Source organism: Sodiomyces alkalinus (genome assembly GCF_003711515.1).
Source record: "Sodiomyces alkalinus F11 unplaced genomic scaffold SODALscaffold_2, whole genome shotgun sequence".
NCBI lineage: Eukaryota > Fungi > Ascomycota > Sordariomycetes > Glomerellales > Plectosphaerellaceae > Sodiomyces > Sodiomyces alkalinus.
In genome coordinates this window covers 1,992,673-2,014,532 of record NW_021167080.1, presented here as the reverse complement: position 1 = coordinate 2,014,532, position 21,860 = coordinate 1,992,673, and the positions used below count along the sequence as shown (strand labels likewise).

The following is a 21,860-nucleotide window of genomic DNA, read 5'->3' as shown; positions in this document are numbered from 1 at the left end:
GAGAGAGTTGAGAAAGTCAGAGATAGTCGGACAGAAATAGTGTATAAGTCAGTCCGGCCAATTGATGAATGCTGACTGTGGCACAAGTTGAACTTGACAAGTTGAACACTCGGGAACCTGTGTTCACTGCTCACTGCTCGCTACCCACATCATCACGGTGGACCGAGTTATGGAAAGGTGCGGTATGCATCTTTATCTGCAGTCTCCATTTTACTCCATTCCCCAACTACACCGCTTCCCCAGAGTCCCAGACGCCAAGAACTGGGGTAGGTGTCATGCCTGCCTTTGCTTTGCGTTCAGAAAGGTGATAGTGCAAAGTCCCAGCTAGCTGGGTCTTGGTAGACCGTGGTCCTCGGGAATCATTTCCGAAGCCTCTCCAACTTCTTAGACCAGGGACAGCTATAATAGCTATAATACATAGCTCGAGTCGCTGCGGGGTAGCTTGGACCCTGGCCTTTGAAGTCCGAAGACCTCGTGGCTCGTTCTGGCTGCGGAGAATATGTCCGGTTTAGCGGGAATCTACTAGCCCCGGAGTCCGGACCCCCGACCCCCGACCCCCGACCCCGGACCCCGGACCCCGGCGGCTGTCACCGAAACGGAGCTGCCACGTACAGCACACTAAGCACAGCATCACCACACTCGGTGGAACGATGTTTCCAGATTCCGGAAACCATTTCTAAGGGCATATCATTGGTGACTACTTCGTGGCGCTCGGGGCTTAATACCATATGCATCCATAAGATTAGGGACTATAACTTCGTGCTTTGACAAGCCTGACGCTTAGTACACATACCTAACATCGCAGCGGTCGCTTGTCGTGTCTCCAAACAAACACCCCCGTTCTACTCTTTCTCCCTCGACTTGAGTCACTTGACTTCAACATACGCTTTGACTCCTTCTAAGCTTCTCGCATAGCAATTCGAGGAAGTCAACCCGTGCTGTGCGTTGTTCATTCCAGCCACCCAAGTTCCAACTTTCCAACACCAGACCAAACGACAATCAGACCGTACCCTCAACCTCCAAGCCACCGAAATCATGGTCTATCCCGGCCAGCTACATTACTCCCAATTCCAGGTGCCCATACTGGACAGGCCCGTCGACGACCCGGGTCGCAAGTTGCGCGTCGTCTGCGTTGGCGCCGGTATCTCGGGCATCACGTCGGCCATCCGATTCAACCAACACCTGGGAGAGGACATTACCTTCCAAATCTACGAGAAGAACAATGGTGAGAATCATACGCTCCTAATCTATATGCATCTTCCTTGGTTATATCAAGCAACAAGATCATCGACATCGGCTTACATGTTCTTACATGTACTCTCTAGATGTCGGCGGTGTCTGGCTCGAGAACCGCTACCCCGGCGTCGCATGCGACGTGCCCGCCGCTTGCTTTGCCTTCCTCTTCGAAGATAACCCGGACTGGTCGTCGTACTACGCTTCCGGGAAAGAAATCCAGGAGTACATCGTCAAGGTCGCGGACAAGTACCAGACACGACAGTACATGAAATTCAACCACGTCGTCAAGGGCGCGCAATGGGACGAGGACCGCGGGGTGTGGAAGATGCAGATTCATGACACAACTCGAGACACGGTATGAAAAGGAAATTCTACATTTACCCGCCGTGATGAGTAGTCTACTCAGTTTCTGTAACATCAAGTTAACTGACGAATTTCTGTAGATGATCCACGACGAGGCAGATATTCTCTTGCTCGGCTGGGGACAACTTAACAACTGGGCGTTCCCCGACGTTCCTGGACTACACGATTTCAAGGGACCCTACATGCACAGCGCAAACTATAACGAGTCGTTCGATCTAACAGGAAAGGTCGTTGCCCTCGTGGGTGGTGGCTCTACGGGAGTCCAGGTGCTTCCGGAGATTCAGCCCAAGGCGAAACAAGTGCATCAATACATGAGATCCAGGTGAGATTTCCTTCATTCTCCCCAACAATTACGGATTAGGAGAACATGAGTTGACCGAATCCTATGAAAGAAATTGGATTGCCCCTGTAGGCTTTGGCGCTGGGGAGCTGATTAAACGCGGGGCCTTGGAGGCCGGCAACTGTAAGTGACAACAAAAAGAGAGAGAGAGAGAGAGAGAGGAGTTGTTATTCAAGGACGATAACTGACCGTCTCGCACCTCAGTCAAATACCCCGAAGACGAACGACGCAAGTGGGCGCAAGACCCTGCCTCGTACCACGCATACCGCCGCTACATCGAAGATAACATGATGGAGTACATGAGCGAGAACAGCTTCAAATACGGCAGCGAGGAACAAAAGAAGACGCACGCCGAGTTTGACAAGCACATGAAGGAGGCACTCAGGTCCCGCCCCGAAATTCTCCAATCTCTGCTCCCCGATTTCCCCCCCGGCTGCCGCCGCCTCGTGCCCGGCCCTGGATATCTAGAGGCTGTCGTCAAGGAGAACGTCAAGTGGATTCCCAAGGAGATTCAATGTGTCAAGGAGAACGGTATTGTGACGGCGGATGGTGAGCTGCACGAATGCGATGCTATTATCTGGGCCACTGGGTTCCTCGCGTATGTCGCTACCCCAGTGCCCCTTTTTTCCCCTCCCCATCCCCTTTTCTAGTTGTTTCCCTGGAGAAGAGCCAAAGACTTCCATAGCTTGTCAACTCGCAGAGAAGGCCCAAGCTAAACAGTACCACAGCGACTTCCGCAGCCGATTCCCCATGGTCGGACGAGACGGCATCACCTGGGCACAGGTCATGGATCCCGAGCCAGAGGCCTATCTCGGCGTCATGGTCGACAAGATGCCAAATTGCTTTCTGTACCTGGGACCCAACGCCGCTCCGGGCGCAGGGAACGCCTACCTTACTTCCGAGCTAGAGTGTGCGCTGGCCATTCGCTGCGCCAAGAAGATGCTCCGCGAGAAGATCAAGTCGATTTGTGTGAGGTGAGTGAGATACTACCAGCTCAGTAGCGGCAAGCTCTTCACGAGGACTGGAACAGGCATGCTGACTGGATGGTTCTTCTCAACAGGCCCGACAGACTGAAGCAGTATGTTGCCCATACGGCGGAGTACTTGAAGGGAACTATATTTGGCCAACCAGTATGGTCCTCACTTCTCAAGTCATACTTGCTGCTTTTCAAAGGACACCACTGACCGTTTTTGACAGTGCAAATCTTGGTTCAAGCGCGGAGATCCCAACGGTCGGAACATTGGTAAGATTCACTCACTGTCCCATGGCTCTGGTTTGCTTGGTTTTGTGCATGGCTGACAGAAACCACTACCAGCCTACTATCCCGGTAATTCGCTAAACTCGATGGTTGCCCTTGAGTATACTCGGTGGGAGGACTTTGAGTATACCTACCTTAACGAGTTGAACGGAAACCCCATGGGCTGGCTGGGTAATGGCTATGTCAAGGCCGACTACGACGGAAGTTCGCGGACGGCCTACCTCAACCCGGCGAACATTGACTATCCTCCCGTGCCGCAGCCCAAGGCATTGCAAGCGAAGGGAGTGAAGAAGGAAGAGACTGATCAGCTTGCCAAGGCTAAGAGTGGTTCTGCAGTCCACGTTGAGGAGTTCAAACCCGTTACGGCTGTTGCATAGCCTATAGGGGAACACAATCAATCAGGAATCATGTACTTTTGAGCAAAGCTTGGGTCTTCAGTTGTTGGTGATGTGGACCAACACCAAAAGAGTCAAACTATGTTCTTCGTGTTCTTGTATGTACATGATGATTTAGATGAATAAAAAAAGCAAGAGTTAAAAGCATATGTCTTTGGCACATTCCCAGAGTTCCTGGAGTAGCTAGGTATGAATACATTGAAGACTGAGACTTGGATAAGAATGATGGATAGCTAACTCAAACCCCTTGCATAATGAACTTACTTCCAACCCCCCCAACCCGTCAAACGCTCTTGAAGAAACCCGTTTCAACTCATCACAGCCTATTACCTAAAATACGACTCGAAAGAGTTGAGCATGTCAAACTGCCCCGACGAAGGCAACAAGTCCATCAACGGAAAAGACGAAATCTCATAGTCCCTCGCCGCCATAGCCGGGAACGACAACGCCGCCGGCCCAATCACATAGTTCTCGTTCCTACTACCACTACTCCAAACATTCCCGTTCCCGCCGCTCCCCGCGTTGATGGTCGCATCGAGGTTCAGAAGCCGTATGGCATGCTGGATCACCTTCCTCACCCGGCGCGTCACCACGTGGCTCTTCTCTAGCTCGCTCAGGGCCCCGAGGCACTTGCGCAGGCTTTCCAGCTGGGTGTCGGGCCCGCCGCCCAGGGCAAAGTCGCCCGGCTCCCCTCCCCGCTCGGCGATGTTGGCGATCAGCGTGGTGGCGGCCGTGGCGACGATGTGGAGCGCGATCCACGACATGGTGAGGACGCTGCCGTACTGGTCGGAGTAGTCTTGCAGGTACCGGGCGATGGTGCAGGCGTTTTGGACGCAGATTTGGCGGGAGGCCTCGCTCCCCATGCTGGACTCTGACTGTGTGGAATCTTTGCCGAAGTTGGCGAGGGGCCGGTGGAGGAGGATCGTGGCGGCCATGTATTGCATGCTGGTTTTTTGGGTGTAAGCTGAGTTGGAAAAGGAGTGGAAGGAGCCAAGGACATCCTGATTTCAGGGGTTGGAAGGGGCTGGATGGCGGGCACTCACTGCAGAAGCATCACTGCGGGGATTTGAATGGGACTGTAATGCAGGGTAGGATCCAGGTCTTGTTCCCAGCTCTTGAGGTCTTGATCGAGGGTCTCGAGCCGATGTCGGGATGTGTGAACGCCATTCCTTTGGGCTCCCTTGTTAGATCCAACCGACGTCAACTAATAGAGGGTGGGGCCGCGAAACTGAATAGGGGGATGGGCAACAGGGGGATGGGGCAACAGGGGGAATAGGGGTAATAGGGGTAATCGGGGAATAGGGGGAATAGGGGCCACCCACAGAACATCGCATATCCTTCCAACAATATCCAGAAGACTCGTCCAGGCGGCGGACATTCTAATATCCAAGGTCGGATTCTCACACCCTTCACCGGGGCGCTTGGCATCAATGTCCTCGACCTTCAAGAACTGAGGACGTCCCAGGTAAAGCGCCCATTCCCTACATGTATGAACAAATGTTAGGAACTTAGGAACAGCCACAACTCCAGAATCCCATGCTTCGTTGAAAAGACGACGGATAGCGGGGTCAACATGCCTATCCAGGTTAAAGCAGCTCCAGAACACGATGCGACGGACCTGCCGGTCGAGCTCTGACAAGTCGGTCTCGAAAGTATCGCTGTCTCTGTGCAAGCCCAGCTCATACGCCAGTCTGCCGGCACCTCCTGCAGTCACCAGTTTCTGTTGAGCCCAAGCTTGCTTCACATTTCCCACATTCGGGGGAGGTTCTCTGAGGCCCAACTTACCCGCATACATCCATCCCTTGGTATCGTGGGATATCGCGCAGTGCATTTCGCTCAACAGTTGAAGCGACTGCGCCGTTGTGATCCCCGGTGTGTCGAGGTCTGCGTTTAACAACTGGACACACTTGCTGACCAAGTAGGGCGGGTCGTCTTCGGCGTCGTCGGCAAGAGCCAAGGCCCGGAGGCCCGGTTGATCGGAGATGGCGGCGGCTCGGGTGAGCATACAATATACGAGCAGTTTGCTGCAGTATTTGGTGTCTCCGTTTCTCATGTCTCGAAGGAAGGCTAACCGGCAGGCACATGAGATGTTAGTCGTGATGAACACAAGGACTGGATCGGACTGAGAGCTTGAGATAGTCGTGTGAATGGGCTATACGCACCCTCCTTTTGAATGCTGCAATGAAAACTAATAGTTAGCCGTATGAGCTCAACTTTGTGAGAGACAGAGAGTTGAGAGCGCGCACCATGGAAGGACTTGATGCTGGTATGTCCAGTACAAATCCAACAAATGATCCTGCACTTCAATGGGAAAATCATCCTGCCAGCTGCAGCTCGGTCTCGTCCTGCCACACGACTCCCGTATCAACACCGACGAAGTGACGCTCTCCATAAGATGCAAACTAGACGTCGGCCCAAAGTACCGCAGTCGTCCAGCACGGTCGCTATTGAGCTGCCTCTTCCCGCCGCAGAGCCTCACAATCATGTTATCCGACCTCGACGACGTTTCCGACGTCGACGGCTGCGGCGATGCGTCGGTGGCAGCACCGGGGCTGATCGAGTTGGTAGGCGTCCCAGAGTCCTGGTCTAGCGGCGGAAATTCGAAGGCGTCGTCGTCGCCGCCGCCGCCGCCGCCTCCGCTGCCCATGAGACAGTATTTGCGGTGGTCTTCGAGCTCAGCTTTCAACCGAGCATTCTCGGCTTGGAGCGTCTCGATGAGGCTGCGGGTGTGGGTGCGGCGGCGTTCGTCGAAGCAGGGCGTGTGGCATTCGCGGTCTAGTTTGGAACAGAGGCTGCATCTCGATTCTCCTGGGGGTCCTGGCTGGCACTGAAAAGAAAAGATACGTGTCAGAAGTTGTCCCGTAGAGGTCTTTCTCTGCGACTATGATGTATGGTGTGCCTTGAGGCTTGGACCATTTCTCTTCTCACCTTGACCTTTTTCCTCCTGCAAGTGATGCAAGCGAGATGTTTCGTCGAGTGTCTTTTGGTTGGGACGGGTCTCTCTGTCAGATTCGTCGCCCGCCCCTTGTCTTGGGTCAAGTAGTGAGCCGGCTTTTGGTCCATTCTCGACTCGCACGTCGTTGGGGGAGTTGTCGAAGAGATGCTGATTAGTTGATAGCATACAAGAGGCGAGATCCTTTGGTATGATGAGCTGGATTTCGATTTTGTCTCCGGGAAGTTGAGCTCCAAAGCCTCAAAGGAACACGAAGTCGGGAAGCTGAGAAAGAACAAGAACAACATGCATGCAGCATGCGAACCCCCCCCTTATCGGCCTTCATTCTCCAGCTTCCTGGAGTTCCATGGACCAACCAGCAGCTTGGACGCTCCCTACCCCAGACGTCCCACCTATGCGGTACGATCATGCGGGGGCTAGAGGGAATACCTATCACACATTAAGCATAATTAAGATTTCTAGTCTGTTTGTTGAATCATCAGATCGTGGGGGAAACCTGGGGGATACTGGGGTTGGTGGATATGGTTAACCGGCTGAAGCTAGAGCCTAGAGAAAATAGGGGTTAATTAAGCGGCAAGCCCGCCCCCCCATCCCCTTTTCAGCTTCCCCTCCTTTCTCTGACTTCTTTACGTGATTCCAAGCCTTCGGACTTTATTACCGACAAGGACAACAGCCAAGGCCTGACCGGACTTTGTCTGAAACATTGTAAGCAGACGACGGAACACAACTGGTGGATGCAGGCGAGATGTGTCGAGTACGGGCCGAGCAATGCCTCACCATAACAAATCAACGAGAATAGTGGAAGCTCGTGAAGTATGAAAAGGGGGCGACTGAAGGGCTCTCAAGTCGCTGGTCCAAGTAGTCCAAGTTACAAAACAAGACTCTCTGACTCTCATGATCAGATCCTGTTTAGCTATATCAACCCTATCCTACATGATTCTCTCGTCTCCGTCTCACCAAAAGTCAACTTGAAAACTCACTTCATACACACTCTCACCTCTATTCCATCAAATATGTCAACCAACCTCCAAGGCAAAGTCGTCGTCGTCACCGGCGCAGGAGGCGGCATGGGCCTCGAAACCTCCAAAATGCTCGCCGCCCGCGGCGCCAAAGTCTCCATGGCCGACGTCCAAAAAGAAACCCTCTTCGCCGCCGCCGCAGACATCGAAAAGGCCGGCGGTCAGGTCATGGCCCGCGTCGTCGACGTTACCAGCCGCGCCTCCGTCGAGGCTTGGATCAACGAGACCGTCGATAAGTGGGGCAAGCTGGACGGCGCCGCTAACCTGGCGGGCATCCTGCCGAGGGGGTTCGGCCGGGATACCGTCGAAGAAGTCGACGACGATGACTGGGACCGCGTCCTGGCCGTTAACCTTACGGGGACCATGTACTGTATGAGGGCCGAGCTGAGGAACATGAACGAGGGTGGTAGTGTTGTTAATATTTCGAGTATTGCCGGGTTGATGGGCATTCCGCGCAACTCGTCGTACGGGGCTTCCAAGTTTGGGGTTATCGGACTAACTAAGTGTGCGGCGACGGAGGTTGGTCCGACTAAGAGTATCAGGGTGAATTGCATTGCACCGTGAGTACATGTATCTGAAGATTGATGCCAAATATTGGGAACTGAGAGATGTGCTAACCAACCGTTCGGAATAGGGGAACCATCGCAACTCCTATGTATGAGCAAGTCAAGACCTATCGCGGTGGGAAACCCATAGAAGAGATCCAGCAGATTAAGCGCGATGGAAGGCCCGACGAGATTGCCTCTGCGGTTTGTTGGTTGTTGTGCGACGAGTCGTCCTATATCACGGGGCAGGTTCAAAATGTTTGTGGCGGATATATCTGCTAAGGCTTCAAGTGTTATGAGACGGGGAGCGCTCTCGTAGGAGTGTGGGGCAAAGAATCATTGATGCGACCTTTAGAGTATCTCCAACGTGTCCTCACACATAGCACCAGTTCACGAGGCAGAAAGGGAGTCAATTAGGGATTTGACTGAATTTCCTGTAGTCGTTTGTGCCGCCAGAGCCCAGACTACGTGTTCACAGTATGGAGACATGATTCATATATACTCGGGTGCGCGCTCGGCAGTTTCTCGAGGTCCCCAAAATCATTCTTAACATCTGAAAACAGGAGGTCCAGGAACAGTGTATGTTTGGGCTGGATTAAAGAGGTCGACAGTCAGCAATGGGACCATAGACGGAGAAGGCGATAGAACTTGGGGACCCACGCATATAAGCATTGTAAGTGACGCCAGGATCACTGGGAGAATAGGCCCCCGGAAAGCTGACGAGGTTATTCGAGGGGATAGTTCTACCCGACCCTGTGACCTGAAGCTGGTGGCAGTTGGGATAGAACTGGACGCCGGGGTACGACCAAGAAGCGTGAAGTGCGAGGGTCTCATGGCGGACCAGATAGTAGCCAGGAGCAAGGCACGAGGGAATGGTGTACTTGTAGTCGTTTCCGGGGCTCATGAGAGGAGTCTTGTAAGTTGTGACGCCGGCACGTTAGTGTACGAAAGCTCTTTCACTTTGAGAACAAGAGGAACTCAAAGCCCGTCCTGGATGGGGGTGAAACTCACGGAACCCCAGTTGTTCGAGGTGCCTTGACGGCCTTCCTCGTGAATCTTGAAGAAGACAGGTCTTGCCATGGTGTCAGTAGTACGTTCGCGGAGGAGAAGATTTTGATAAGATGAAACATTGGATTCACGTACTGCGTTCCTGGCATCCAGTTGTGGCAACCAGTGTCGGGGCAGCGGGCCATGTAAGTGATGACGGGGCCGACGTGCGAGTCGGGCCAAAGCGTCCAGCGGAGGCTCACAGTGGAACCGGCCGGAGCCGGGGCATGCAGTGGCGCGGGAGAGGAACCTGAGATGCCGCCGGCAGTGTAGCCGCCGCACTGGAGGTCGATGAGGGTGAGGTCCTCGATGGGTCCGTTCCCTTGGACGGGGCGGGAGATACGTTGGGGCTACAAGCGACATGTCAGGAAAATGATAGAAGATATAAGAGCGACCTTTGGAGGGAAACCAACTCACGGCAGGGTTCATCCAGGGGTCCTGGTAGGGCTATCGTTTTTCAATATAGGTCAGTTGATGCCGGTATTGGTGTTGTACGAGATGACTAGTCTAAGTTCTCTTTACCTGGTAGAACTACAGTTGACATCAAATCATGTTAGCAATAGTATCAACAGATTAATAAAGGACAAAATAGGCATGGTGTGCTCGAACCTGATAATATTGACCACCAATGGTGGCGTTGTCGACGTAACCATGGGCCGAGACTCGAGAGGCCAGGGCAGCGAGCGAAAGAGCGGCGAGAAGCTTCATGTTGGATAGAGGTTGTGAAGAAGCAGACAATATACAAATCGTACTGCGAGACGGAAAAGAAGGTCTGGTTATCTCGGGACGAGAGAGGATCTCCTGAGTGCGGGAATCTAGCCCTGAAATATATATCCTTAACTTGGAACCGATTTCAAGTTTTCGATCACAAGGGTTTACTATAACAGTCTCGTGGGTGGAGGTTCTCTTGCCGGTCGTTGGGTTTGGAGTACCCCGGGGGATGGGGCTGCGCACCCAAAGGGGGCCCACGGAGGATCGTCTTGCGAGAAAGCTGCAACTAGTGTGCCTCTATGAAAGTTGGGTGCCTATGGAAGCGTGGATGTGGGGGTTCTCTCCCCTCCGCTTATCTCCCCAAGCAGGCCAAGGATCACCATCTGCAGTTCTCATGAGATCCCGCCAATGAAAAGAATCTTATGCCGATGCACTTTTCGGAGCTGCGGGTTGGCAACGGGAAATTGGGGGATGATGCCAAAACGAGCAGCATAATAAATGTAGCCGAGAGAGTCTAGAGATTGGAAGGTGGAAATTGGAAGAAGAAGGCTTGAGTGATGATAAGTCCCCGGCTTCCCAGAGACAGGCGGTTCGTTACTGACAACTGTATATGGTACAGTGATATATTTAAGTATGTACGATACGTTCGATGCCTCGTAATATGTTGTTGCATTGGTTACATGTATCAATCTGCATCTGCACAGTTACACTCGGCCGGCAAGGTGCCATCTCGGATCTGCATAAGCCCGATGGCTCGCACGTGGCTAAAGGGGGCTACGGAACCGGGAAATACACCACTAAGAGACGGACTGACCTGCTCGAAGGGACCAAATATGTGTCCGGGCTTATCAATGCAAGCTCCAACTTTTGGAATCGGGGTTGGGTCAGCTAAACTAGTAAACTACTAAGATGCAATGTTGGGCAGGTGGCAAGACTGGACTTTATGTTATTCCCGTCGCCCAGAAGTTCAGAACCATGCTTTCTCAAAAAGCAGAATCCCACGACGAGTCAATGCAGCGAATGTACGGAGTACGTGTAGGGTGGCGGTGGGGGTTTCTCATATACGATATAGGTAGTGGTGACTTGTGTCTGTACAAAGTGACAAATCGGGGTACGGAGCCCCGGACGGCCGGTCGTCAACGGACACCGACCGGCGCCGGGTCCGGCCGAATATATACTTCAATCCCCATGAAACGGACCCCGCGGACACCGTGGAAATACGGGAAATTTATAATTTATGAGCCAAGTCCTGACAGTTTATAAAAGTTTGGGAACAACTATTGCCTGCCGTCGATCTTTACGTCTTTGCTCTTTTATTACCATCCCAGATCAAGCAATATCTTGGTACCCCGTGCATTCGGTACTCATCCGGATCTGCAACGGACCCGATAGCCGGGTTTTGGTTGCTGACATGAACCATTCATGGTCCCGGACTGAGTCCTGACCACCCACACACATCCTACACGTAAAAGTAGGCCAGAATTGACGCCGTCAGGAAGCCAGGACAAACAGGAACCACCACCAGTTCGCATTTAGTACGTAATGGCTCGGGGCGACCCGTAAGTCTCCTGTACGCAATGCGTCTTGGCTTCCTCATCTGGTAAAGAGCATCTCGACATCGGACTTTTAGTGCACTCCCCGAATCGAAAGAATTCGAAATGCCGGGAAGCAAAAAAAGAAAAAAAAAAAAAGGGAAAGGAAAAAAACCTTTTCATTGGATTCACGAGATTCGAGATCGCCGTGACCAGTTCCAACAGTTCAGTCCTTGCTATTCTCTCTTCTGGTATGTCACTCACTAGTCATGGGAATATTTAGACTCAATTCTTTTTCCTGGGCCCTGGTTACTTACGCCTGTACTTATTACATATTAGTCGGTATTTAAATCATGGTCTTATTAATGGTGGTATAGTGCTTAGCTTGCTCTTCTTCGCGTCGCTTCTGAATATCCGAGGCATATCCCTGATCCCTCTCCCCTTCCCACCATCCCACCGCCATTAATTCTATTCTTGTCATAGAAATTTAAATATCGACATCGTCAGGACGCTTCTCCACACCAGTCTCGTTGTCTTTGGTCACGTTATTATATTCATATATAATCTATTACACGGGACCTCTCATTCTCGGTCTCATCGATGCTCTTCTTCGTTCCTTCGACCTAACCTCCCCTCCGACACCGTCCCTCCCACCCGCCTCATCCACCGTTGAAAGGACACTGCCCACCATGGCAGACCCGACCGTAGCCACCGGTGCCGATGAGCCCTTGTCGCGGCCCGCCCACACCCTGCCGTACAGCCAGGTCGTCCATGAGCTGGAAGTCGACGTGACACAGGGCCTAACTGCCGATGAGGCAGCCAGACGTCTGGCCCAATACGGGCCCAACGGCCTGGGCAAGCAGCAGAGCGTGAGACCATGGCAAATCCTTATCGCTCAGGTTGTGAATGCCATGACCTTGGTAAGTGTGCTCGCCTTGTTCGGGAGATGAGGATCGAAATGGTTATGAGATTGGAGAAGAAAGAACAAAGAAAAAAGAAAAAAAGAAAAAAAGAAAAAGGAAAGGAAAGGAAAGGAAAGGAAAGGAAAGGAAAGACGACTAACAAGAACCCACAGGTCCTCGTCCTCGCCCTGGCAGCCAGCTTCGCTATCCAAGCCTGGATAGAAGGCGGCGTCCTAGCCTTCATGATCCTCCTCAACCTCATCATCGGCTTCATCCAAGACCTCCAAGCCGCCCGGACCATCGCCTCGCTCGAATCCCTCAACTCGCCCACCGCCCGCGTCCTCCGCGCCGGCGCCACCGCCACCGCCACCGCCACCGCCACCGCCTCGTCGTCCTCCGTCGTCGTCATCCCCGCCGCCGACCTCGTCCCGGGCGACATCATCGACCTCAAGACCGGCGACGTCGTCCCCGCCGACGCGAGGGTGCTGCACGCCGTCAACCTCGAGGCCGACGAGGCCCTGCTGACCGGCGAGTCCGTCCCCGTGCGCAAGGACCCGGCCGCCGTCTTCGACGACGAGCTCATGAACCCCGGCGACCGCATCAACATGGCCTTCAGCTCCAGCACCGTCACCAAGGGCCGCGGCCGCGCCGTCGTCGTCGCCACCGGCCTGCGCACCGAGGTCGGCGCCATCGCCGCCGCCCTGCAGGGAGACGGCGACGTCGGGAAGGGGAAGCTGAAGAAGGGCCCGGACGGAAAGGCGGCGGCCTCCAAGGACTACGCCCTCTTCGCCCTGGGTGCCACCTGGGACTGGCTTGGCAAGTTCCTCGGCGTCACTGTCGGCACCCCCTTGCAGAGGAAACTGGCCCAGCTGTTCCTGTACATCTTCTTCTTTGCCATCGTTTGCTGTATCATCGTGCTGGGTGCCAACGAGTTCCGCACGAGGACCGACGTCATCATCTACGCCGTCGCCACCGCCATCGGTACCCTCCCCGTGACTCTCATCCTCGTCCTTACCATCACCATGGCGGCCGGCGCGAAGGTCATGGTGGAGAGGAACGTCCTGGTGCGTAACATGCGCTCTTTGGAGGCGCTGGGTGGAGTGACGAGTAAGTTTCCTCTTCTCGCTTGTTCTCCGTTCGCCCTCTTCCCCTCCTTTTTCTTTCTTTGCCCTTTTTCGCCCATCAAGGGAAAGGAGGACGGACACCCCACTGACAACTTCCTTTTTAGACATCTGCTCCGACAAGACGGGAACCTTGACCCAAGGCAAGATGGTCGCCAAGATGGCATGGCTTCCTGGTCACGGCACCTACTCCGTCGACACCGGGAACGAGCCGTACAACCCCGAAGTCGGAACCACCAACTTCACGCCCATTGAGCCCAAGGACATCTCCTCCAAGGCCGAATCGTCAGAAATCCCCGTCATCCCTGCGACCGAGGCTGCCACCCACGCCTGTCTCGGAGACTACCTCGACGTCGCGGCCCTCGCCAACCTAGCGACTGTTCGAAAGACGACGGGGGGAGACGGCCAAGGGGAGCAAGACACCGGCAAGTGGGAGGCAAACGGCGATCCTACCGAGATCGCCATCCAAGTCCTCGCGACTCGATTCGGCCGGAGCGGTCTTCCGGCCACAGCACCGTCATCGTCCTCGCCATCGTCCTCGTCCTCATCGTCGACCTCGGAGTGGACACAACTGGCCGAGTTCCCCTTCGACTCGTCCGTCAAGAAGATGTCGACCCTCTGCCGCAACACCACCACGGGCCAAGTCCACATCTTCACGAAAGGCGCCGTCGAGCGCGTCCTCGAAAGCTGCGTCCACATCGCCGTCGCCGGTGCGCCGTCGTCGTCCTCGTCCCCGTCTTCTCCCCTCACCGAAGCCGCCAAATCCGACATCCTAGCCAACATGGAAGCCCTCGCCCGCCGGGGCCTCCGCGTCCTCGCCCTCGCCAGCACCGTCATCCCCGAAGAGGAAGCCCGCCAAGGCAAGCTCGCCCGGACCTCCTTCGAGCGCGACCTCGTCTTCCGCGGCCTCATCGGCATCTACGACCCGCCCCGCCCGGAATCCCGCCCCAGCGTCTTCAAGTGCCACCGCGCCGGCATCGCCGTGCACATGCTGACGGGCGACCACCCGGAGACCGCCCGCAGCATCGCCACCCAGGTCGGCATCCTCCCCGCCCGCATCGACCTGCTGCGCGCCGACGTCGCCGCCAGCCTCGTCATGTCCGCGCACGACTTCGACCGCCTGTCCGACGACGAGCTGGACCGCCTCCCGCAGCTCCCGCTCGTCGTCGCCCGCTGCGCGCCGTCCACCAAGGTCCGCATGATCGACGCCCTGCACAGGCGCCGCTGCTACGTCGCCATGACGGGCGACGGCGTCAACGATAGCCCGAGTCTGAAGCGCGCCGACGTGGGCATCGCCATGGGCCTGAACGGGTCGGATGTCGCCAAGTCCGCCTCCGATATCGTCCTCAGCGATGATAACTTTGCGAGTATCCTGAATGCCGTCGAAGAAGGTCGTCGCATCTTTGATAATATCCAAAAGTTTATGCTTCACGTTCTCGCTGGCAACGTCGGGTTTGTCTCCACCCTCCTCGTCGGCCTCGCTTACAAGGACAGCAGCGGGGTATCCGTCTTCCAAGTGACGCCCGTGGAGATTCTCTACCTCCTGCTCGTCGCCGCCGCCTTTACCGAGACGGGTCTTGGTTTCGAAGCTGCTTCGCCTGATATTCTGAACAGGCCACCTCAGAGTGTAAGTATTGCGATCGGCACCCCTGCCATCCCGTCTCCCTCGCCGAAAAGAAAAGAAAAAAGGAAGAGAAAAAAGAAAGAAAGGGGGAAAAAAAAGGAAACCCGCCCCCCCTCCAATCGTTCGGTGCCGTCAACACAAAAGACCCCCGGCTAACACACAGGTGACAATAGCTCAAATACGGCGTTTTCACCCCCGAATTCCTCGCCGATCTCGTCGGCTACGGCATCCTCATGGCCGTCTGCCTCCTGAGCTCCTTCATCATCGTCCTCTTCGGCATGTACGACGGAAACCTCGGTCACGACTGCAACCTGCGCTACTCGCCCTCGTGCGAGGGCGTCTTCCGCGCCCGGTCGACCTGCTTCGTCGCCATGATGTGGGTCTTCCTCCTCTTCGCCTGGGAGCTCGTCGACGGCCGCCTCTCCTTCTTCGCCGGCCTCGTTCGGAACCCGCGCGCCTGGGCCGCCCGCCTCTGGCGCAACCCGTTCCTCTTCTGGTCCGTCGTCGTCGGCTCCGTCAGCGTCGTCCCGACGCTGTACATCCCCGTCATCAACGACAAGGTGTTCCTGCACGCGGGTATCGGGGCCGAGTGGGGCATCGTCTTCGTGTCCGTGTTCTTCTTCTGCGCCGGCGCCGAGGCCTGGAAATGGGCCAAGCGCGTCTATCTGCGGCGACACAACATGATGGAGAGGAAGAAAGCCGGCGCCAGCGAGGAGGACCTAGAGGCAAGGGTGTTTGAGAAGTACTATCTGCAAAGCGAGGGCAGTGAGAGTGAAAAGTAAAAGCGGCGGACGCATTGTTGAAGCGAAAGGGGAAAAATGAAAAGTCGTATAGCTGCTAGTCCAAGTTGGAGGATCGATCGACCGTTTGAGACACCAGATACCCCGAGGAGCGAAAAAGCGATGGGAGGATTTGTCGGCGCTCAAGGTTTTTGGCAGCGATTCATATTCAAGGAAGAAGAAGCGGAATGTAAAATAGAGTGGTTCTGATCGCATCATAGCCAGTACTTGGCCCATATACCGTGTTCCGTTTTCGAGCCCCTGAATTTGAACTCGACTTCGGTGATGTCTTGAAAACCCTCCTTGACTTTGGGCTCCTTGAACCGGGACTTGAAGCCGGTAAAGGCAAGCTTCGGCAGGGCTACTCGCGATTCCGGGTTCATCTGGTCGTGGTCGTTAGTATGCAAAGAGGAGAGCCCAGGATCATCGATAGCCGGTGAGGACTGGAACGTACCGTCTTGTTCAGCGCCCTCACGGTGTCGTTATGCTCACATACGATCAAGGGAGTCTTGAACCACACACAGCGGATAGGCACATTAAGCTGCTTCGCCAGGTCTACCCAAACAGCTCGTGTCTCTGGATCGGCATTGGTGTTGTCTGCTCCGGGGTTAGCAACATGACAGCAAGCAGAGACGGACACACGAGAGAGCAAAGGCAAAGGCAAAGGCAAAAGCAATGGCAGCGCACCTATCGCCGCCGACTGTCCATCCTGTATGATCTCCTTTGCTGCCTTGATACATTTTTCCCGTCTGAAAGCAAGTCAGCTACATGTATTCAGAACGGGCATATCGATCGATGCCAAAGGGGGCGAGACAGACGATTTCAGAGTGTCCTGATTCACTCGCTCATAGCCCAGGGGCTCCAGATGCTTCCAGAAGAAGCTGCTCTTGCCTGCGCCAGGAGGACCAACGAAGAGGACGATATCCCTCTCGTTCTTCTTCTCGAACATGATATCAGTCGCTCCAGCCTCCTCCGACCACGGATGGTTCGCCAGATCGAATTCCCGCTCAAAGTCGCGGGGCGGCTCGTCGAGGAAGAACTCCTCCGGGGTTTTGAACTGTATGCCGGCATTGTGGGCAAAGTTGCGGTCGGAGCAGCTGAAGTCCTTGGCAGTGGCCATTGTGGCATTCTCACCATTCTTCAGCACGGCAGTCCGTCCGCCGGCATCGCCGACGAAGACGCTCTGAGCGAGGTCAACGTCTCCCGTGATGTCGTAGTCGTCGCAGGCCTCGTCCCACATGCCTAACCGCGGCTTCCTGTAAAGATCTCTTCCTGTTGCAGCGTAGACAGAAATAGGAATATCGAGCTGGTTCAGGATGGCGTTGCATTTTTGTTTAAAGGCGGTGACACGATCCTTGGACATGGCTTTCGGGGTCTTGGACTTCGGGTCGGGGTGAAGGACGATGCCTCCCTGGTTCGAGAGAATGATGACGCGGTAGCTAACAGCAAGATGAGGGGTATAAGAGTCAGCCAAAGGGCAAAGGGGAACGGGGGGCTTGATTATCATAACAGGAACGTTCCCTCACCCCTGGTCCTTGTAGAGCTCTCGTAGTCGGCCAGGCACGGAACTATGCCACCACTTCCAGTCTGTAGCCTCGCTGGCGTGCTTCTTCCCTGACGAGGTCGTAATGAGAGTCGAGTCCTAAGCCACTGATTGTTACCCAAATGAAGCCCCTCGGAGAGAGGGGGTACCGGGCAAAAGGCATACCAGGTCAAAAGCCGCAATCCTTCTCCTCTTCGTCAATGGTTCTTCGGGAGCATTCTCCGGCTCGTAGCGTCCAACGAGAAGGGTCGCGGGAGTGTCATCGTTGGGTGCTCTTTCAGTCCAGATTGTCCGTTCTTTCGGCTTCTGGGAGGTGGGGGTAAAGAAGTTGGCTACGGCGTTCTCTGCAAAGACAAACAGTCAGACGCGGATTCGGCCGGGGACGCGAGTGTCGTCGGGTGCTAAGAAGGTCTCACTTGTAGTTCCAGAAGCCAGTCTTCGTTTCATTGGAGGCGGGGAGATGGGAGCATTGGCTGGCTTGCGCTTGTTCGTAGAGGGAGGGGGCGTCATGGTCGTGGTGGTCGATGGAGAGGGTGACGCTTGTCTGGAGTATGCGAATCCCAGGAGACCAGAATAGCTGGAAATAGAATGGTAGAGGGAGAGAGTTGTCAAGGACCGACTCGGCGCCATCCAATACAGGTCGCTTCGCCAGATGTGAACTGATGAAGCGGGTATTTCCACGGCCAGACAAGGAGAGAGATGTGTGTTCACGATGCTGAATTGGAAGTTCTCTGTTCAGGTTAAGGTACCTTACCTTACGTTGTAGGTACCACCGAAGCTGTGGCGCTAGCCACAGCTTGGGGTCTACAGCCACAGGTCGTAGGTCATAAGTGGACAGTTCATTTTCACGTGACTGGGCACAGATATCTCTCCGTCCATACACACTTCACACTTCATTGCTCCCTTAGATAGTTCTACCGTTCTACGGTTTACCTCTCCGACATCAACCGCTTGGCCTTCATTGCCACAGACCTGGAGCAAAAAAGAGGATTCTGCAGTCAACTGATACATCTCAATTTGTGTCCCATATTGTACACAGGCCAGGTAAAGACCGTATCATTCTCGAATTCCCGACGCGTTGAGCAGACTATCAGTCTATCACCACCTGCTGAACCTCAGTGCTCACATCATACATGCGATGATGTGCCAGTCATTACTGTTCAATAGCGTGAAGGTAGGCCGCAACCTCCTTGCTGAAAATAGAATTCCGGGCAAGTTCGCCTGCAGATCACGACCCAGGTCTGCCAGTTCCTTTGTGTGATCTTGCCCGTCCTGGCCTACGATTCAGGACACGATCAGTATACACTGGCAGGTTGAATATGCACCTGGCGTGGATTCGGAGACTCACACTTTTCTCCGCCGCTCTCAAGCTCTTCTCAGGAACCTTGGACCTTACACAAGTTGGCCTCGAATTCGCAAAACGGGTCGCGTTGTCAACTTTGTGCTTCCAGTTGTTCAGTTCAGCATGGCCTTCTCGTCTAAGAGGCCGCCATCGACCCATTGCAGTGGAATTCTGCTGGTGGGGCGGTTACCGGTGGCGTTAAAACCATGACTGCGTTTGATCTCGAAGGCCACCTTCCCAGTCGGCAGCGGGGACGGGGGAGGTGGGACTTCGCCCTGGGAAGACATGAATCCCCATTTCTCACGTCCTGTCCAAAGAAGTTAACCTAATATGACTGCGACCACTGATCGCCCGGCGGAATATCTGATTTCCCCAGTGGGGATACGCTCACAGCTTCGCCCATAATGACTGCCTCTAAAGACTAAAGCGTCCGTGTCTGCTCGGAAGGGAAGAGAGCCAGAACAGAGCAACCACGGCAATGTCTTTAAAAAAGGATTGTGATATTAGATCCCCTTTGACAGAACGAAATAGAGCCAAGGATGGTAGTAAGACGCATCATCCACAGGATCGATCATCATAGGAAGGTACTTCTGCTGCCATTCGTGTTGCATGACATCGCTGAAGCATTCAGGGTCCAGTCTTACCCGTCTTGCTTTGCAAAACTCCCAGTACGCCGGGTACCACCCGGCCTGGGCCCAGTCAATTACCGCCTTCACCCTCGGCTTAGGCCCCGGCGATAGGATGATATTTGGCGCGACCAGGTCATCATGGGTGAATACGATGGCCGTTCCATTAGCAATGTCGATGCCGCAAGCATCCTGAAACTCTTGGGCCGCGTTGTCACCTTGGAATGGCCCGGTGAGTTCAGGATGGCAGGCAAGGAAGATATCGTTCAGGGGTTGTTCGCCGACGCTTCCTAGTCGGACGGGGTTCCAACTTCCCAGTCAGTAAATGCGCATATATGGCACCCAATACCCACTGACCAATGTACGGTTGTTCACTGTCCTGCTGCAAAGCCCTCCAGGCTTTCACCATGGATCGAAGTTCTGCGCAGACACCTCGCCTCTCGGATTCGTCCATATCACCCCACCTCTCTTGCAAGGTCTCGCCCTCGACCAGGGACATGTAGATGAACACCTGGTATCCTGGGCCCAGCCAAAGATTTCAGGGACGGGAACCTGACGACGAAGTCACTCCCGCAGCATGATCAGGGTGCGGGCTTCTATGATCGTGACGTCAGCGCCATACTTCACCAATAATCCCAGCGAGGGGATTCTAACGGGCGGGGGGCGATTGAAATATGATGCGCGAGGATGGCCTGAGGCAATGTTTATGGCTCTCACTCCGGCCGGCGTCGGAAGATCTCCTGCATGTCGATTCTTGAAGAAGCTTGATTCGGGGATGGTGTTCATCTGCCGTATATTTCAAGGGGATGAGTCCGGGGTGGTCGGAGCGGGAGAGCGAAGTGTCAGATGCTTGTGAGTCGTAAGGTACTCGACTGCTTCTGGAACTGTAGGTACAACTACTTCATATACATACCAACCGAAAGCCTATGCGAGGTACTCAGTACATTGATGATAAATGCACTCGTCCCGACCGTGGTGGAAGTCCTCCCCCAATAAGATGGGGCGCGTTTTAACATCAACCTTGAACTCGTATGTACTTCGTACCATCTTTTTCTCTCCTCATCACCACCAGTAATAACTTCCACCGACTCGACTGAAGCTATCTCGTACTTCCAACTCACACCCCACGCCCATCTTTTGACACATTCTACAGTCACTCCCTCGGATCATGTACGAACTCTTTCTTTCCACCTTCATCGCCGATGAGGACATCAAACCCACCTGCTCGATCCTGAGCGGCCTCTGCGCCATGCCTCCCTGGGAAAGCCTCCAGCGCGTCCTCTTCTTCAAGGGCCCGGCTCGTCCCAACGGCTTATCCAACCAATCCTCCTTTGTGAGGACCACCCGCAAGGACGTTCCCGCCCTGTGGAAGGAGCTGCACCAGCAACTGAGCCGCCAATCCTACATCCTCCAAGCTCGCTATGAGGTCTTCAAGGACAAGGACTTCGGCACCGACACCCCGGCCAACTTTGATTCCCGGCCGGGCGTCCTGCACTGGACCGATTTCCCCGAACCTCCCCAGAAGGGATCCTTTGTGACCCAGCGCAAGAAGACGGAGATCTGGGACCAGCAGAACCTGCTCTCCATCATGCGAGACAATAATTATCTGTAGGCTCCCGGGTCTTTTTCGTTGTCTGTCTGCAGCCTGAGCATCGAAACTGACGTAAAACCAAAGGTTAAAGTGCGAAGCCATCGAGGAAACGTACCAGTTCTTCCGCGACGACGTCGAGTTCTGTCTCTTCCGTCACTACCTGCTCCCCCCCTCGGGCGACGGCAAACCCCTGGCTGTCCTCGGCGACTGGGAGACCACCTTCAGTCCCACCGACCCGGGCAAGCGTTGGCTCTTCATGGTTAAGGTCCACGTCCTCCAGGACAACCAACCCGATGAGGTGCGGAAGGCGCATGAGAAGCTTACCAACATCCGCAGGGAGCTCGAGGGCGTCTTCGAGTTCAAGGTCTTTGACCGTCGCATCCACGATACCCGGGTCGCCGTGGAGATGAGGAGCGGGCCCGCTCCGCTGCCCCAGGTGATTACGGTCGGCAATTGAGCAGAAGCAACTTTTTTCTTCTTCTTTTCTCTTTTAAAAAGAACATGAAACTAGTGAACTTCGAATCATCCGCAGAGAGTATAAGCTACAGGGCTTGCTTCCGTCACCCTGCGCACTTCATTCTCTTCAGGCACCAAATTCACCACTCATTCCACTAGACATCCTTGCGTCACCAGCGGAACACCAATATTGCGGGACGAAAAGCCACGCGCTTGGGGCTCATTACACGAAACTGCGTCTCCACAGCACGACGACCACGTTGGAGAACACCTCGGGGGTAATGGCAGCCAGCCTTCCTGCATTCGGGTAGGCCTGGATACCAAGGCATCCGGTAAAGACGAGCCAGTTGTCGACGTCCATCAAGACCGGATCTTGGCCAGGGAGTTCGTCGAGCACCCAGGTAGTAGGGGTCACGGCCGAGAATCGCGAAACAACCCAGGAAAACGATAGTCACGTCGATATCATCGGAGCTTCAG

At 54.7% G+C, this 21,860-nt stretch overlaps 8 protein-coding genes across 8 annotated transcripts; 4 read left to right on the top strand and 4 right to left on the bottom strand.

Annotated features, from left to right (window-relative positions):
• Positions 1 to 1,035: 1,035 nt before the first annotated feature.
• SODALDRAFT_338232 (putative flavin-binding monooxygenase) lies at positions 1,036 to 3,574 on the top strand (the record flags this gene model as incomplete). Its single annotated transcript, XM_028612758.1, has 9 exons — positions 1,036 to 1,225; positions 1,326 to 1,591; positions 1,680 to 1,921; positions 1,992 to 2,062; positions 2,144 to 2,537; positions 2,668 to 2,913; positions 3,000 to 3,069; positions 3,137 to 3,182; positions 3,255 to 3,574. 9 exons carry the CDS (start codon positions 1,036 to 1,038, stop codon positions 3,572 to 3,574), a joined length of 1,845 nt encoding a protein of 614 aa, XP_028468246.1.
• A 289-nt stretch (positions 3,575 to 3,863) lies between these two features.
• Positions 3,864 to 6,713, bottom strand: SODALDRAFT_376222 (hypothetical protein; the record flags this gene model as incomplete). The annotated part of the gene is made up of 6 exons (XM_028614799.1): positions 3,864 to 4,537; positions 4,636 to 4,761; positions 4,915 to 5,659; positions 5,755 to 5,768; positions 5,839 to 6,400; positions 6,521 to 6,713. 6 exons carry the CDS (start codon positions 6,711 to 6,713, stop codon positions 3,919 to 3,921), a joined length of 2,259 nt encoding a protein of 752 aa, XP_028468245.1. The 3' UTR covers positions 3,864 to 3,918.
• An 845-nt stretch (positions 6,714 to 7,558) lies between these two features.
• SODALDRAFT_338231 (3-alpha--hydroxysteroid dehydrogenase) lies at positions 7,559 to 8,391 on the top strand (the record flags this gene model as incomplete). The annotated part of the gene is made up of 2 exons (XM_028612757.1): positions 7,559 to 8,124; positions 8,199 to 8,391. 2 exons carry the CDS (start codon positions 7,559 to 7,561, stop codon positions 8,389 to 8,391), a joined length of 759 nt encoding a protein of 252 aa, XP_028468244.1.
• A 264-nt stretch (positions 8,392 to 8,655) lies between these two features.
• SODALDRAFT_272375 (family 61 glycosyl hydrolase) lies at positions 8,656 to 9,864 on the bottom strand (the record flags this gene model as incomplete). Its single annotated transcript, XM_028607831.1, has 6 exons — positions 8,656 to 8,699; positions 8,770 to 9,022; positions 9,121 to 9,181; positions 9,253 to 9,506; positions 9,574 to 9,603; positions 9,766 to 9,864. 6 exons carry the CDS (start codon positions 9,862 to 9,864, stop codon positions 8,656 to 8,658), a joined length of 741 nt encoding a protein of 246 aa, XP_028468243.1.
• Positions 9,865 to 11,775: 1,911 nt separating this feature from the next.
• SODALDRAFT_330154 (potassium/sodium eff) lies at positions 11,776 to 16,071 on the top strand. Its single transcript, XM_028611136.1, has 4 exons — positions 11,776 to 12,319; positions 12,475 to 13,408; positions 13,530 to 15,049; positions 15,220 to 16,071. Exons 1-4 carry the CDS (start codon positions 12,089 to 12,091, stop codon positions 15,826 to 15,828), a joined length of 3,294 nt encoding a protein of 1,097 aa, XP_028468242.1. The 5' UTR covers positions 11,776 to 12,088; the 3' UTR covers positions 15,829 to 16,071.
• On the bottom strand, positions 16,041 to 17,878 carry SODALDRAFT_271768 (bifunctional polynucleotide phosphatase/kinase; the record flags this gene model as incomplete). Its single annotated transcript, XM_028607792.1, has 7 exons — positions 16,041 to 16,208; positions 16,280 to 16,425; positions 16,513 to 16,574; positions 16,644 to 17,264; positions 17,352 to 17,467; positions 17,534 to 17,712; positions 17,785 to 17,878. The coding sequence occupies 7 exons, from the start codon at positions 17,876 to 17,878 to the stop codon at positions 16,041 to 16,043; spliced, it is 1,386 nt and encodes a 461-aa protein (XP_028468241.1).
• A 1,335-nt stretch (positions 17,879 to 19,213) lies between these two features.
• On the bottom strand, positions 19,214 to 20,122 carry SODALDRAFT_338227 (hypothetical protein; the record flags this gene model as incomplete). Its single annotated transcript, XM_028612756.1, has 3 exons — positions 19,214 to 19,626; positions 19,694 to 19,847; positions 19,946 to 20,122. The coding sequence occupies 3 exons, from the start codon at positions 20,120 to 20,122 to the stop codon at positions 19,214 to 19,216; spliced, it is 744 nt and encodes a 247-aa protein (XP_028468240.1).
• A 382-nt stretch (positions 20,123 to 20,504) lies between these two features.
• On the top strand, positions 20,505 to 21,384 carry SODALDRAFT_321781 (hypothetical protein; the record flags this gene model as incomplete). Its single annotated transcript, XM_028609652.1, has 2 exons — positions 20,505 to 20,944; positions 21,012 to 21,384. 2 exons carry the CDS (start codon positions 20,505 to 20,507, stop codon positions 21,382 to 21,384), a joined length of 813 nt encoding a protein of 270 aa, XP_028468239.1.
• Positions 21,385 to 21,860: the final 476 nt, after the last annotated feature.

Bases quoted from the DNA above. Each gene is read 5' to 3' on its own strand.
- SODALDRAFT_330154 (XM_028611136.1), top strand. From the start codon at position 12,089: ATGGCAGACCCGACCGTAGCCACCGGTGCCGATGAGCCCTTGTCGCGG. The intron at 12,320-12,474 runs GTAAGTGTGCTC...AAGAACCCACAG, and splicing joins TTGTGAATGCCATGACCTTG to GTCCTCGTCCTCGCCCTGGC. The intron at 15,050-15,219 runs GTAAGTATTGCG...AGGTGACAATAG, and splicing joins TGAACAGGCCACCTCAGAGT to CTCAAATACGGCGTTTTCAC.